The 12,590-nt window shown below is 43.5% G+C and overlaps 1 protein-coding gene across 2 annotated transcripts in view; it reads left to right on the forward strand.

Annotated features, from left to right (window-relative positions):
* LOC129832154 (sortilin-related receptor-like) overlaps positions 1–12,590 on the forward strand; it is a 70,038-nt gene that overhangs the window by 4,810 nt on the left and 52,638 nt on the right. For both annotated transcript variants that reach the window (XM_055895962.1, XM_055895963.1), the window contains exons 2-3: positions 8,477–8,593; positions 9,975–10,109. In XM_055895962.1, the coding sequence (XP_055751937.1) occupies positions 8,477–8,593; positions 9,975–10,109 (252 nt within the window). The remainder of the gene's footprint in view (positions 1–8,476; positions 8,594–9,974; positions 10,110–12,590) is intronic.

The following is a 12,590-nucleotide window of genomic DNA, read 5'->3' on the forward strand; positions in this document are numbered from 1 at the left end:
TGTAGGCAGCATCGATTGTGAAATTCAAGCACGAAGTGTGACTGAAACCTGTCTTGAGCATCTGCCAGTTGAGATTCTCACTCAAAACAAACAAGAGAGCCAAGCCTCTAGTCTAGCGTCTCGTTTGTGTTCAGCAGAGACAGAACGTCTTGAAACAGAGTGAAACGCGGAAGTCATACCTGAACTTGTCCAATAGTGATTTTGTTTTGCTAGGGCGTGCCTTACTGAACACTCCCCTGAAGTTGCTCAATCTATCCAGTAAATGGTTTCCCACAGTTCACAAACATCTCCAGGGAAATAACATGACACACTCTGAAGGTGTACTGCAAGCAGGATCTGGTTCCCTGCCACAGGACACATAGTAAACATATCAAACGGGGTTTGTGCATAAGAACACTATTTGAATGCCATGGTGATGTTTGGTCTGGCTTGGGGAATGCTTGGCTGTACTCATTTTCCTCATTAAATAGTGGTCATAATGTCACACGTAAGGAGCCTTGATGAATACATTTGACTAGACTTGTCTGGTGCCTGGACTTGTTCCGATGCATGTCATTTAGCCAACTTCTATGAGCCTGTGTTAGCAAGGAGGATACATATGTTTGCAGTTATGTGTTGAGTTTCAAGAGATCAGGCCTAATGTAGTAGAACAATTACTGTTTGCTAACTGCAGCGAAGCGAGTGCCGGTGAAAAAGAAGTACTCTGGTAAACAATCAGAATCCTGATCATCTTTGATCGTAATGAAGGAATTATGGTTGAATATCTGCAGTTGTATTGGACACCTTGTTGTTCATTCATTATTTCGGCCTATCGATGTGTGTGTGAGACAGCGAGCGAGAGAACAAGCATTGGCAAGCTATGCCAGCGTGGTCCCCTTCATCCATTTCATTGGTTTCGTTTGTATATAATTTACTACAGTCTGACAGATCCGCTCAGGACTAAAACCATAGACTAGTTTTTGACCCTTAACACTCACACTCACTTACAGTTAGAAGTTGGTGTGAATTCACTGCAAGTTGCAGTAAAGAAGGTGAACAATACAGATGTGGAAAAGCTATGTCAAAAAGGGCATTTTCAATGCTCTGGTGTGTGTGTGTGTGTGAGCTGCATTTCAGCTCACTAGTCTGTCAAGGTCAGATGAAGGATGAAGGCCAGTTGAAGTCGGAAGTTTACATATACCTTAGCTAAATACATTTTAACTCAGTTTTTCACAATTCCTGACATTTAATCAGAGTAATAATTACCTGTCTTAGGTCAGTTAGGATCACCACTTTCTTTTAAGAATGTGAAATGTCAGAATAATAGTAGAGATTTATTTATTTCAGCTTTTATTTTTTTCATCACATACGCCGTGGGTCAGAGGTTTACATACACTCAATTAGTATTTGGTAGCATTGCCTTTAAATTGTTTAACTTGGGTCAAACGTTTCAGGATAGCCTTCCACAAGCTTCCCATAATAAGTTGGGTCAATTTTGGCCCATTCCTCCTGACAGAGCTGATGTAACTGAGTCAGCTTTGTAGGCCTCCTTGCTCGCACACGCTTTTTCAGTTCAACCCACAAATTTGTGATGGCCACTCCAATACCTTGACTTTGTTGTCCTAAAGCCATTTTTCCACAACTTTGGAAGTATGTTTGGGGCCATTTTCCATTTGAAGACCCATTTGCGACCAAGCCTGAACTTCCTGACTGATGTCTTGAGATGTTGCTTCAATATATCCACATAATTTTCCATCCTCATGATGCCATCTATTTTGTGAAGTGCACCAGTCTCTCCTGCAGCAAAGCACCCCCACAACATTAAGCTGTCACCACCGTGCTTCACGGTTGGGATGGTGTTCTTCATCTTGTAAGCGTTTAACTTTTCCCTCCAAACATTATGAGGGTCATTATGACCAAAAAAGTTATATTTTTGTTTCATCAGACCAGAAGACATTTCTCCAAAAAGTACTATCTTTGCTCCCATGTGCAGTTGCAAACCGTAGTCTGGCTTTTTATGGTGGTTTTGGAGCAGTGGCTTCTTCCCTGCTGAGCGGCCTTTCAGATTATGTTGATATAGGACTCGTTTTACTGTGGATGTAGATACTTTTGTACCTGTTTCCTCCAGCATCTTCACAGGGTCCTTTTGCTGCTGTTCTGGGATTGATTTGCACTTTTCGCACCAAAGTACGTTCATCTCTAGGAGACAGAACGCGTCTCCTTCCTGAGCGGTATGACGGCTATGTGGTCTCATGGTGTTTTTACTTGCGTGCTATTGTTTGTACAGGAGAACGTGGTACCTTCAGGCGTTTGGAAATTTCTCCCAAGGATGAACCAGATTTGTGGAGGTCTACAATTTTTTTTCTGAGGTCTTGGCTGATTTCTTTTGATTTTCCCATGATGTCAAGCAAAGAGGCAATGAGTTTGAAGGTAGGCCTTGAAATACATCCACAGGTACACCTCCAATTGACTCAAATGATGTCAATTATCCTGTCAGAGGCTTCTAAAGCCATGACATCATATTCTGCAATTTTCCAAGCTGTTTAAAGGCACAATCAACTTCGTGTATGTAAACTTCTGACCCAGTGGAATTGTGATACAGTGAAATAATCTGTCTGTAAACAATTGTTGGAAAAATTACTTGTGTCATGTACAAAGTAGATGTCCTAACCGACTTGCCAAAACTATAGTTTGTTATCAAGAAATTTGTGGAGTGGTTGAAAAACAAGTTTTAATGACTCCAACCTAAATGTATGTAAACTTCCGACTTCAACTCTACTATAAATCACCTGGAGCTGAATGAATGTTTGTGCTGAACCAACTTAACCTCCCAAGGAACAAACATACCACACACACACAGCTACAGTACCAGTCCAAAGTTTGGACACACCTACTCATTGAGGGGTTTTTCTTTTGTTTTTACTGTTTTCTACAGTTGTAGAATAATAGTGAAGAAATCACAACTATGAAATAACACATATGGAATCATGTGGTAACCAAAAAAGTGTTAAACAAATCAAAATATATTTTCGAATATTTAAAGTAGCCACCCTTTGCCTTCATGACAGCTTTTCATACTCTTGAGATTCTCTCAACCAGTTTAATGAGGAATGCTTTTCCAACAATCTTGAAGGAGTTCCCACGTATGCTGAGCACTTGTTGGCTGCTTTCCGTTCACTCTGCGGTCCAACTCATCCCACACCATCTTAATTGGGTTGAGGTTGGGTGATTGTGGAGGCCAGGGCATCTGATGCTGCACTCCATCAGTACTCTCCTTGGTCAATAGCCCTTACACAGCCTGGTGGTGAGTTTTGGGTCACTGGCCTGTTGAAAAACAAATTATAGTTCCACTAAGCGCAAACCAGATGGTTAAGTGTATCGCTGCAGAATGCACACCATGCTTCGCGGTGGGAACCACACATGCAGAGATCATCCGTTCACCTACTCTGCGTCTCACAATGACACGGCAGTTGGAACCAAAAATCGCAATTTTGGACTCATCAAACAAATGGACATTAGACATTTCCACTGGTCTAATGTCCATTGCTCGTGTTTCTTGGACCAAGCAAGTCTCTTATTCTTATTGGTGTCCTTTAGTAGTGGTTTCTTTGCAGCAATTTGACCACGAAGGCCTGATTTACAGTCTCTTCTGAACATTTTGATGTTGAGATGTGTCTGTTACTTGAACACTGTGAAGCATTTATTTTGGGCTGCAATCTGAGGTGCAGTTAACTCTAATGAACTTCTGCAACAGAGGTAACTCTGGGTCTTCCTTTCCTGTGGCTGGTCATCATGAGAGCCAGTTTCAACATAGTGCTTGATGGATTTTGCGACTGCACTTGAAGAAACTTTCAAAGTTCTTGAAGGTCATTCAATTCAGAAAATTTCATGTCTTTGACTGTTGACTGTTGTTTCTCTTTGCTTTTTTGAGCTGTTCTTGCCATAATATTGACATAGCCCTATTTGGTAAAATACCATCTTCTGTACACCACCCCAACCCCAACCTTGTTACAACTGATTGGCTCAAACGCATTAAGTTGGATAGAAATTCCACAAATGTACTTTTAACAAGGGACACCTGTTAATTGAAATGCATTCCAGGTGTCTACCTCGTGAAGATGGTTGAGAGAATACCACAAGTGTGCAAAGCGGTAGTCAAGGCAAAGGGTGGCTACTTTGTAGATTCTCAAATATAAAATATATTTTTATTTGTTTAACATTTTATTTTGGTTACTACATGATTCCATATGTGCTATTTCATTAGTTTTGATTTCTTCACTATTATTCTACAATGTAGAAAATAGTAAAATAAAGAATTATCTTTGAATGAGTAGGTGTATCCAAACTTTTGACTGGTACTATATATCTTACTTTTTGTGGACCAACAATTGATTCCCATTCAATATCCTATTTTCCCTGACCCTAACCTTAACCCCTAACCCAAATTCGAACCCTAAACATAACCCCTATGCCTAAAATTGTGGATCTGCAAAATTTCCTCACTTCTTTATTTTATTTTACCAGGTAAGTTGACTGAGAACACGTTCTCATTTGCAGCAACGACCTGGGGAATAGTTACAGGGGAGAGGAGGGGGATGAATGAGCCAATTGTAAACTGGGGATTATTAGGTGACCATGATGGTTTGAGGGCCATATTGGGAATTTAGCCAGGACACCGGGGTTAACACCCCTACTCTTACAATAAGTGCCATGGGAACTTTAATGACCTCAGAGAGTCAGGACACCCGTTTAACGTCCCATCCGAAAGACGGCACCCTACACAGGGCAGTGTCCCCAATCACTGCCCTGGGGCATTGGGATATTTTTTAGACCAGAGGAAAGAGTGCCTCCTACTGGCCCTCCAACACCACTTCCAGCAGCATCTGGTCTCCCATCCAGGGACTGACCAGGACCAACCCTGCTTAGCTTCAGAAGCAAGCCAGCAGTGGTATGCAGGGTGGTATGCATTTTTGTTGGTTTACTATTCTTGTGAATACTTCTGGTACTCACAAGTATAGTAAAATGTGTACGCACACACACCAAATTCACTTCAAGTCTCACTTCAAGCTTGTTTCTCCCATTTTACCCCAAAAGAATGTGCCAGGCACTCACTAATGTTTTGCTGGCTGGCTACAGCATTGAGACATTCAGCATGATCTGCCATGTTAACCCACTTATCATTCAGCCTTGTGAAGAAGGACTCTCTAGTCTCTGTCAAGGAGCCCACTTCAGAGATTCCACAGAGCAGGGCAGCCCTTTTATATAACATAGCCGAGCCCAGACTACACTATGGGGAGATTAACAACTAGCCTATAACACATTTATATTCATCCAGTGTGTATATGTGTATATATATATAAATATATATTTAAAAAAATGTGTGGCATGACTGTCACAGATGACAGTGGCTCGATTGTGCTGCATCGAGCCAAAAATACATGCTGGTAGTTTGAAAATGCAAATTTATCATCGGCGGTTCAGCGCCACTCCAACAGTGATACTCTTTCAGCAGTGGTTCATCATGCTCTCTTGAATAATGAAGGAGAACATGATGGGGAGATGTATACTCACCCTGTTTTACTGGATTTTGTTCTTTGCTTGTTGTTGTTGAGGAAACGGATTGACGGAGTAGCACCAGGGTCACGTTTAGTAGGGCACAAAACCGTTTTGCCGCGGTAAACGAAAATGAGTGTTTCTTGGACAAGTTCAGGTATTATTCAACCTCCCTGTTTCACTCGTTTCAAATCAATTTCTCTCCACTGAACACAACCATGAGGTTATGAGGAGGTTACATAAGGAGAGAATGTTGTTTTTGGTACAATGAAAGCGTCTCCTGGCTTTTGTAAAGCATGGTTTGCATACTTCCTTTTCCATACTGATGATGTTTTGCAACTGATATTCATCTAGCTTCGTCCGGTTAGTGCAAAAGGAGCATGAGCCGTGACCTATGGACAGATTCATTTACTGATCCTTCAAGGTTTCCTTCAAGGTTTGGCCGAGTCTATAAAAAACAAGTAAATAAATAAAGGAGAAATAGGCCTGCGTTCTTTCTGACTTGGTGTTGAATAATTTTGGGCTTGTCTGAGGATACCAGCGCTTACGTCAATGCACTAATGCAAAGGAATTTGTATTGTTAGAATCCCTGGGACTTGCTTGGTGAAGACTGCTGGTTGCCTATGTATGTACTGGGTCACTACCGTATGTATGTACTGGGTCACTTTGTATGTACTGGGTCACTTCTTTCTTTGCAACTTTCTATCCTCTAACTATCATACTAGCAATCATGACTATCTGTGCTTAAAATCATTTGGCAGTGTTAAACAGGATGCTATTATCAAAGTTAGGCACATTTTCGGGCCCAACATTTACTTCAAGGCCTCTGTGACATCAGAGACTTCCGGGAACGCTTGCAAATCAGACCAAACAGACCAGGCTGGTATTTGGGGTTTGAGAAGTCAATGAGAGAAGTGAAAATGTCTTCCTTACTTGTTAATTTTCTCAATCTAAAGGCAAAACCTAGATCCAAGACAATGTCTTAAGTAGCTAAATGTTATTACTCCAACCTTATGAAAGTGACAAACTGACACGTTTTAATTCTCGTCAAAAACAACTTTATATCGAAGGAGTGCCTTTGATTTGAGGGCCTGCACATGCGCAGTTTGTCACGAGATTACCATTTGACCCGGTTACGTGTTTCTACGCATTGCTCGCCAACGTTGCCATGACATCGCCTACAAGTGTGATCAGGGATTTATTTTGGAGAAGCAGTTATAGCCTCTTCATGCTCTACTGTCTTTGGTAATAACGTCAATCACTTGCAAGACCACAGGCAATAGGAGATGTCATTGTGCTTGAGGTAGCCCAAAATGTCTACACACAAAGACTTTAAAAACACAATGATTAGACCTATTCTTAATTAAACACAAATCTAAATAGAAGGCAGTTAGTCAGTCCCATCTACCCTAAAGGCTGTATTATGAGATTTAGCGAATGGTAGCCAGAACTTTTGGGACCAAACGGACAACAGTGAGTTTGAGGCCCTAACCCCAAGCATAGTCCAATGCTTCACGTAGCTGGAGATGGTTTGAGTGACGCTCACGTCATTACCTGTTAATGGGTGATTTGTTATCGAGCTCGGCAAGATTAATAGATTGTGTCTCACAATGCCATTTGCAGCAGTTTACCAGTGCCATCACTCTCCTGATTCAGCTGTGTCAGGAGGACCACACCAGCACCCCTTTACATGGTCTGCGGGTAATGAGGCTTAAAAGGCTCTGAGATTTACCGCAGAGTCATCTCAGCCTTGAAGACGGCCTTGCCTTTGACTCAGCTGACCTCCTGGGATGTGTTCAGTAGGGCCCACCATAGTGACATGTTTTCAAACGTTCTGAATGAGCGTTTCTTATTAGAGATGTCCAGTTAGTAGAAGTGTTCTTCTACTATTTTGGAACTCTGATCTCAGGGAATGAGAGTGTTATTACATGGAATGAGTTACCTTATTACAATGTTCCTGCTGAAATCATGCTTATACACACACAACAAACTCTTGTAGGCTGTTTTGTAGCAATTTGCGGCAGAAATCACATTTTATTACTAAGTCTACAAGCCGCAGTACCAATAGTTGGTGTAAAGTTACCACTGAAAGAAGAGGAACGTCTGTTCATCATTTAGACAGAAATTACAGTCTTTGTGTTGTCAACAGTACAAGTCTGTAGAAATACTGTAGTAAAGGGAGAAAACCAAGCTTTTTAAAGAGCCACAGCCCCCTGCAGAATGATAAATTAAGAATGAGAGAGAGGAACGCTCAGAAGAGAGGCAAAGGCAGTGGGAATTAAAATGACATACTTTTTGTAGACTCGCACTTCACAGATCTTACTGTCAGAGCTGCACCAATGGAGCGTTTAGTGTTTGTTTGAGCTGTGCCTTCTGCTTTTACACTACTACATCTACCACAAGCACTTAGTAGCAGCATTGTGTTGTTTCAATGGACACAGTGAAGGCCTCTGAAAGTGGGCGATGTGAGGTAAAGCTGCTCACTGCTTGTTCTCTCGCTCACTGTCTCTCTCACTCACACACACACACACACACAGATAGGAGCCTTTAGCCAGGTGCTCCTCGCAAGGTCATAACAATAAGACCACAAAGTCCGTTGCCGTAGTAACGTGCACCAGTGAGCTTAACTGGTTAGAAGGATGAATAAAGAAAAGCACAACAGCCCTGTTCAATACACCAGACACAGCCAGGCAAGGTACAGCAACCTTCCACACAACCTTTCTACCAGCTACGCAGGGGAACCCAGCAAAATCATTACAACGTCTAGCTGATAATAGCATTTCAGAACAAATTTGATATGCTCCAAGGATGTTTATCAGATATAAAAGCTTCTGTAATTGATCAGATAGTTGCTTCATTCATTGGACTCTGAGTTGAGCTGCATTTTGACCAAACAGAACAAAAATACAACAGGTCAGTTGGGAGACTGTTCTTGTCTTTGCAGGCCAACCTGAACGATTCCCATAACCAGATGGTGGTGCACTGGGCCGGGGAGAAGAGCAATGTCATCGTGGCGTTGGCCAGAGACAGTGTCGGAGCCGCAGGTCCCAAGACTAGCTCGGTGAGTACACAGTAGTACACTTCCTGCGCATACAGTAGAACACTTCCTCTGTGTACCGGAATACACTTCCTGTGACTACAGTAGTACACTTCCCGTGAGTACACTAATGTAGTAGCCTATATTTCCTGTAAGTACAGTAACATACCTTCTGTGTGGGATGGTGATCCACAATCGCACGAAACAAACATATCCATGAACCTATCCACCACTACATAGCCTAACGCCTGCATGTTGTCTTTAACCGCTTCTGAATCTTCTTCCCTCTCAATTCACATTGCCCTCTATTCAGATAACACCCATGGGATTCTGCCATTCAAATGTAGACTCCTTTGTTCGAGTTACCATGGCAGAAATGGTAGTGCTGTGTTAACCACAGTTTGACTGTAATGTTGTCTTTGTGTATTCATGTGTGTTTGCGTGTGTGCGTGCGTGGGCGCCCATCTGGTCAGTGACAGTGACAGGCCACGTGTTGTCAGTGCTGCGGAGCCCGGACCTGTTCCACTCTGCTGAGGAGATGGCGCCATGGCCTGCCAGCCGGCCGTGTGCTTCCTCTCCACTCCTCTCCTCTCACAGATCAGATTCACTGAGCCACGGATGAATCCCTCCATCTGTTACACCACCAAAATAGTTCTCTCTCTACTCTGTCTGCTTTTGATGATATCAGCTCCCTGTCCTGCCTGTTACTCACACTCAGCTTACAGTAACCCAAGCACCTCCCACTGATTTTGTGCACAGTGTAAGAAGGACCTCCCGCGCTCCTCAAGGGGTTAACTTAAGATGTAATGCCATTTGCAAAAAAAAGTGGTTGATAATAAACCGGAGAGATACCACTGGTGAATGACAGTTTATTTGTACAAGAATTGTTAGTTTTGTGTCTCTCTGCTCCCAGTTCAGTACGCTCCTCGATATACCTTCCAGCCAGCATTGTGGATTCAGTGGTCTTTGTGCTGTTCTCTGTGGTCTGAGCTCCTTGGTCTCTGGCATTCTGACGGGAATCTGAGAGTTCTGACCTCACTCGTGTATTGTCTGGTAGAATCTGCAGGACAGGAGGGAACAGAACGGAACACTAAACTCTTTAGTCACTTAACATGGATAAAGATTTTTCCCAAGTATTGTGTTTCTCTCCGTAGATAAAGTCTGTAGCTGGAAAGTCTAGCTACTGCCTAAATGCTTTGATGAGTCAGTTAATGGCCTCCCTCCCAATACACCCATTCTAAAATAATTTTGTCCTCTACAAGAAATGTGTCCTTCATCAAAAAGCGTTTTTCCTGTCCAAAAAGCATCACAACAACAAGTACAGTGATAGTGGATTTCATTTGTTTACCATGTACCGTGACTTCCATGTTTTCATCTCGTTCCTCTCTCCTCTGTCACATGGTAGGTGTACGTCTCTTACGACTATGGAACCAGCTTCTCCCCGATCTCAGAGAGGTTTCAGCTGAGTGGGGAGATTGAGAAAGAGGGGAACAAGCAGGTCATCTCCCAGTTCTACCACAGCCCCGCTGACAATAAGAGGGTAAGTGGCTGAAGACCATAGAGGTACGTACACTGAGTGTACGAAGCATTAGGAACACCTTCATAACACCTTCATATTGAGTCCCATCCCCTTTGGCTCTCAGAACAGCCTCAATTTGTCGGGGTATGGACTCTACAAGGTGTCCAAAGTGTTCCACAGGGATGCTGGCCCATGTTGTCTCCAATGCTTCCCACAATTGACAATTTGGCTAGATGTCCTTTGGGTGGTGGACCATTCTTGATACACACAGGAAACTGTTGAGCATGAAAAACCCAGCAGTGTTGCAGTTCTCGACACACTCAAACCGGTGCGCCTGGCACCTACTACCATACCCCGTTTAGAGGCCCTTAAATGTTTAGTCTTGCCCATTCACCCTCTGAATGGCAGAATATACACAATCCATGTCTCAATTGTTTCAAGGCTTAAAAATCCTTCTTTAACCTGTCTCATCCCCTTCATCTACACTGATTTAAGTGGATTTAACAAGTGACATCAATTAGGGATCATAGCTTTCACCTGGATTCACCTGGTCAGTCTATGTCGTGTTTTATCTGCTCGGTGTACAGTATGATAATAAGACATACTGTATTTAGATCTTTCTCTATATCGAAGACTGCCCTGATAGAGGAGTTTTATTACGTTTTCAAAGTTTGAGTGTATAGCTTTTTCTCGTATGTTCTCCCATCTCCGCACAACCAGCGCAAGGCACATGACATTATTGAGCTTGTGGTTTATTAGGGTTGATTTAGCTGTATAGTGGGTGTGTGTGTGCTTGTGTACATGCGTAGTTATCATTCATGAGATGGAGATTGTTCGATGCAGTGCCTTTCGGTTTGGTGCCGTGCCGTGTTTGATTATGTCTCATTGTGTGCCGGTGAGTCATAGCCCTGGCCCCGCCCCCAGCCGTTCCCCCTGGCACTCAGCCCAGTGGAGGTTATTGCAAGGTGTAAGGGTGCATGGTAAACGCAGTTTGTTCCATTAGCAGGCAGGCAGGCATTCGCGTGTGGCCTGCCTTGTGAGCCCTGCAGGCTTGGGCCATCAGTCTACAGACAGGTGAACTCCAGAGAGCGAGGCAGGGCGGCCAATAGTGTAACACGGGGGAGGGGCGAGGGGTAACAGCAGATAACAGCCGGAGGATTCCACCCTCTTAGTCTGCAACATGTTCCCAACATCATGGAGATGGTTACGATGGGAAATTAGTGGTTTCTTCTCATCTGCTCATTGAGCTGTGAGCTTTCCCATTTGAATTCAGGGCCCGTATTTCGCAAGCTTCTCAGAGTAGGAGTACAGATCTAGGATCAGTTCCTCTCTGTCCATAATACCACTTAGGTCTGACTGGTTATGGATCTGCCTATTTAAAAGAAAGATTCACCCATTTTGAATGTTATATATATTTTTTGCATCACTGATGTTCTATCTATTCCCGGGGTCATTTCATGTTCTCATGTGTATAGGTATTCACACCCACCAAGTTAATACATGTTAGAATCACCTCTGGCATCGCTTTCAGTCTTTCTGTGTAAGTCTCTAACAGCTTTGCACACCTGGATTGTTCAGTATTTGCACATTTATTATTTTATTTTATTCTTCTAGCTCTGTCAAGTTGGTTGTTGATCATAGCTAGACAGCCATTTTCAAGTCTTGCCATATACACTGCTCAAAAAAATAAAGGGAACACTTAAACAACACAATGTAACTCCAAGTCAATCACACTTCTGTGAAATCAAACTGTCCACTTAGGAAGCAACACTGATTGACAATAAATTTCACATGCTGTTGTGCAAATGGAATAGACAAAAGGTGGAAATTATAGGCAATTAGTAAGACACCCCCAAAAAAGGAATGGTTCTGCAGGTGGTGACCCCACACCACTTCTCAGTTCCTATGCTTCCTGGCTGATGTTTTGGTCACTTTTGAATGCTGGCGGTGCTCTCACTCTAGTGGTAGCATGAGACGGAGTCTACAACCCACACAAGTGGCTCAGGTAGTGCAGTTCATCCAGGATGGCACATCAATGCGAGCTGTGGCAAAAAGGTTTGCTGTGTCTGTCAGCGTAGTGTCCAGAGCATGGAGGCGCTACCAGGAGACAGGCCAGTACATCACGAGACGTGGAGGAGGCCGTAGGAGGGCAACAACCCAGCAGCAGGACCGCTACCTCCGCCTTTGTGCAAGGAGGTGCACTGCCAGCGCCCTGCAAAATGACCTCCAGGAGGCCACAAATGTGCATGTGTCTGCTCAAACGGTCAGAAACAGACTCCATGAGGGTGGTATGAGGGCCCGACGTCCACAGGTGGGGGTTGTGCTTACAGTCCAACACCGTGCAGGACGTTTGGCATTTGCCAGAGAACACCAAGATTGGCAAATTCGCCACTGGCGCCCTGTGCTCTTCACAGATGAAAGCAGGTTCACACGCACATGTGACAGACGTGACAGAGTCTGGAGACGCCGTGGAGAACGTTCTGCTGCCTGCAGCATCCTCCA

The sequence above is a fragment of the Salvelinus fontinalis genome, chromosome 33 (genome assembly GCF_029448725.1).
Source record: "Salvelinus fontinalis isolate EN_2023a chromosome 33, ASM2944872v1, whole genome shotgun sequence".
NCBI classification, from domain to species: Eukaryota; Metazoa; Chordata; class Actinopteri; order Salmoniformes; family Salmonidae; genus Salvelinus; species Salvelinus fontinalis.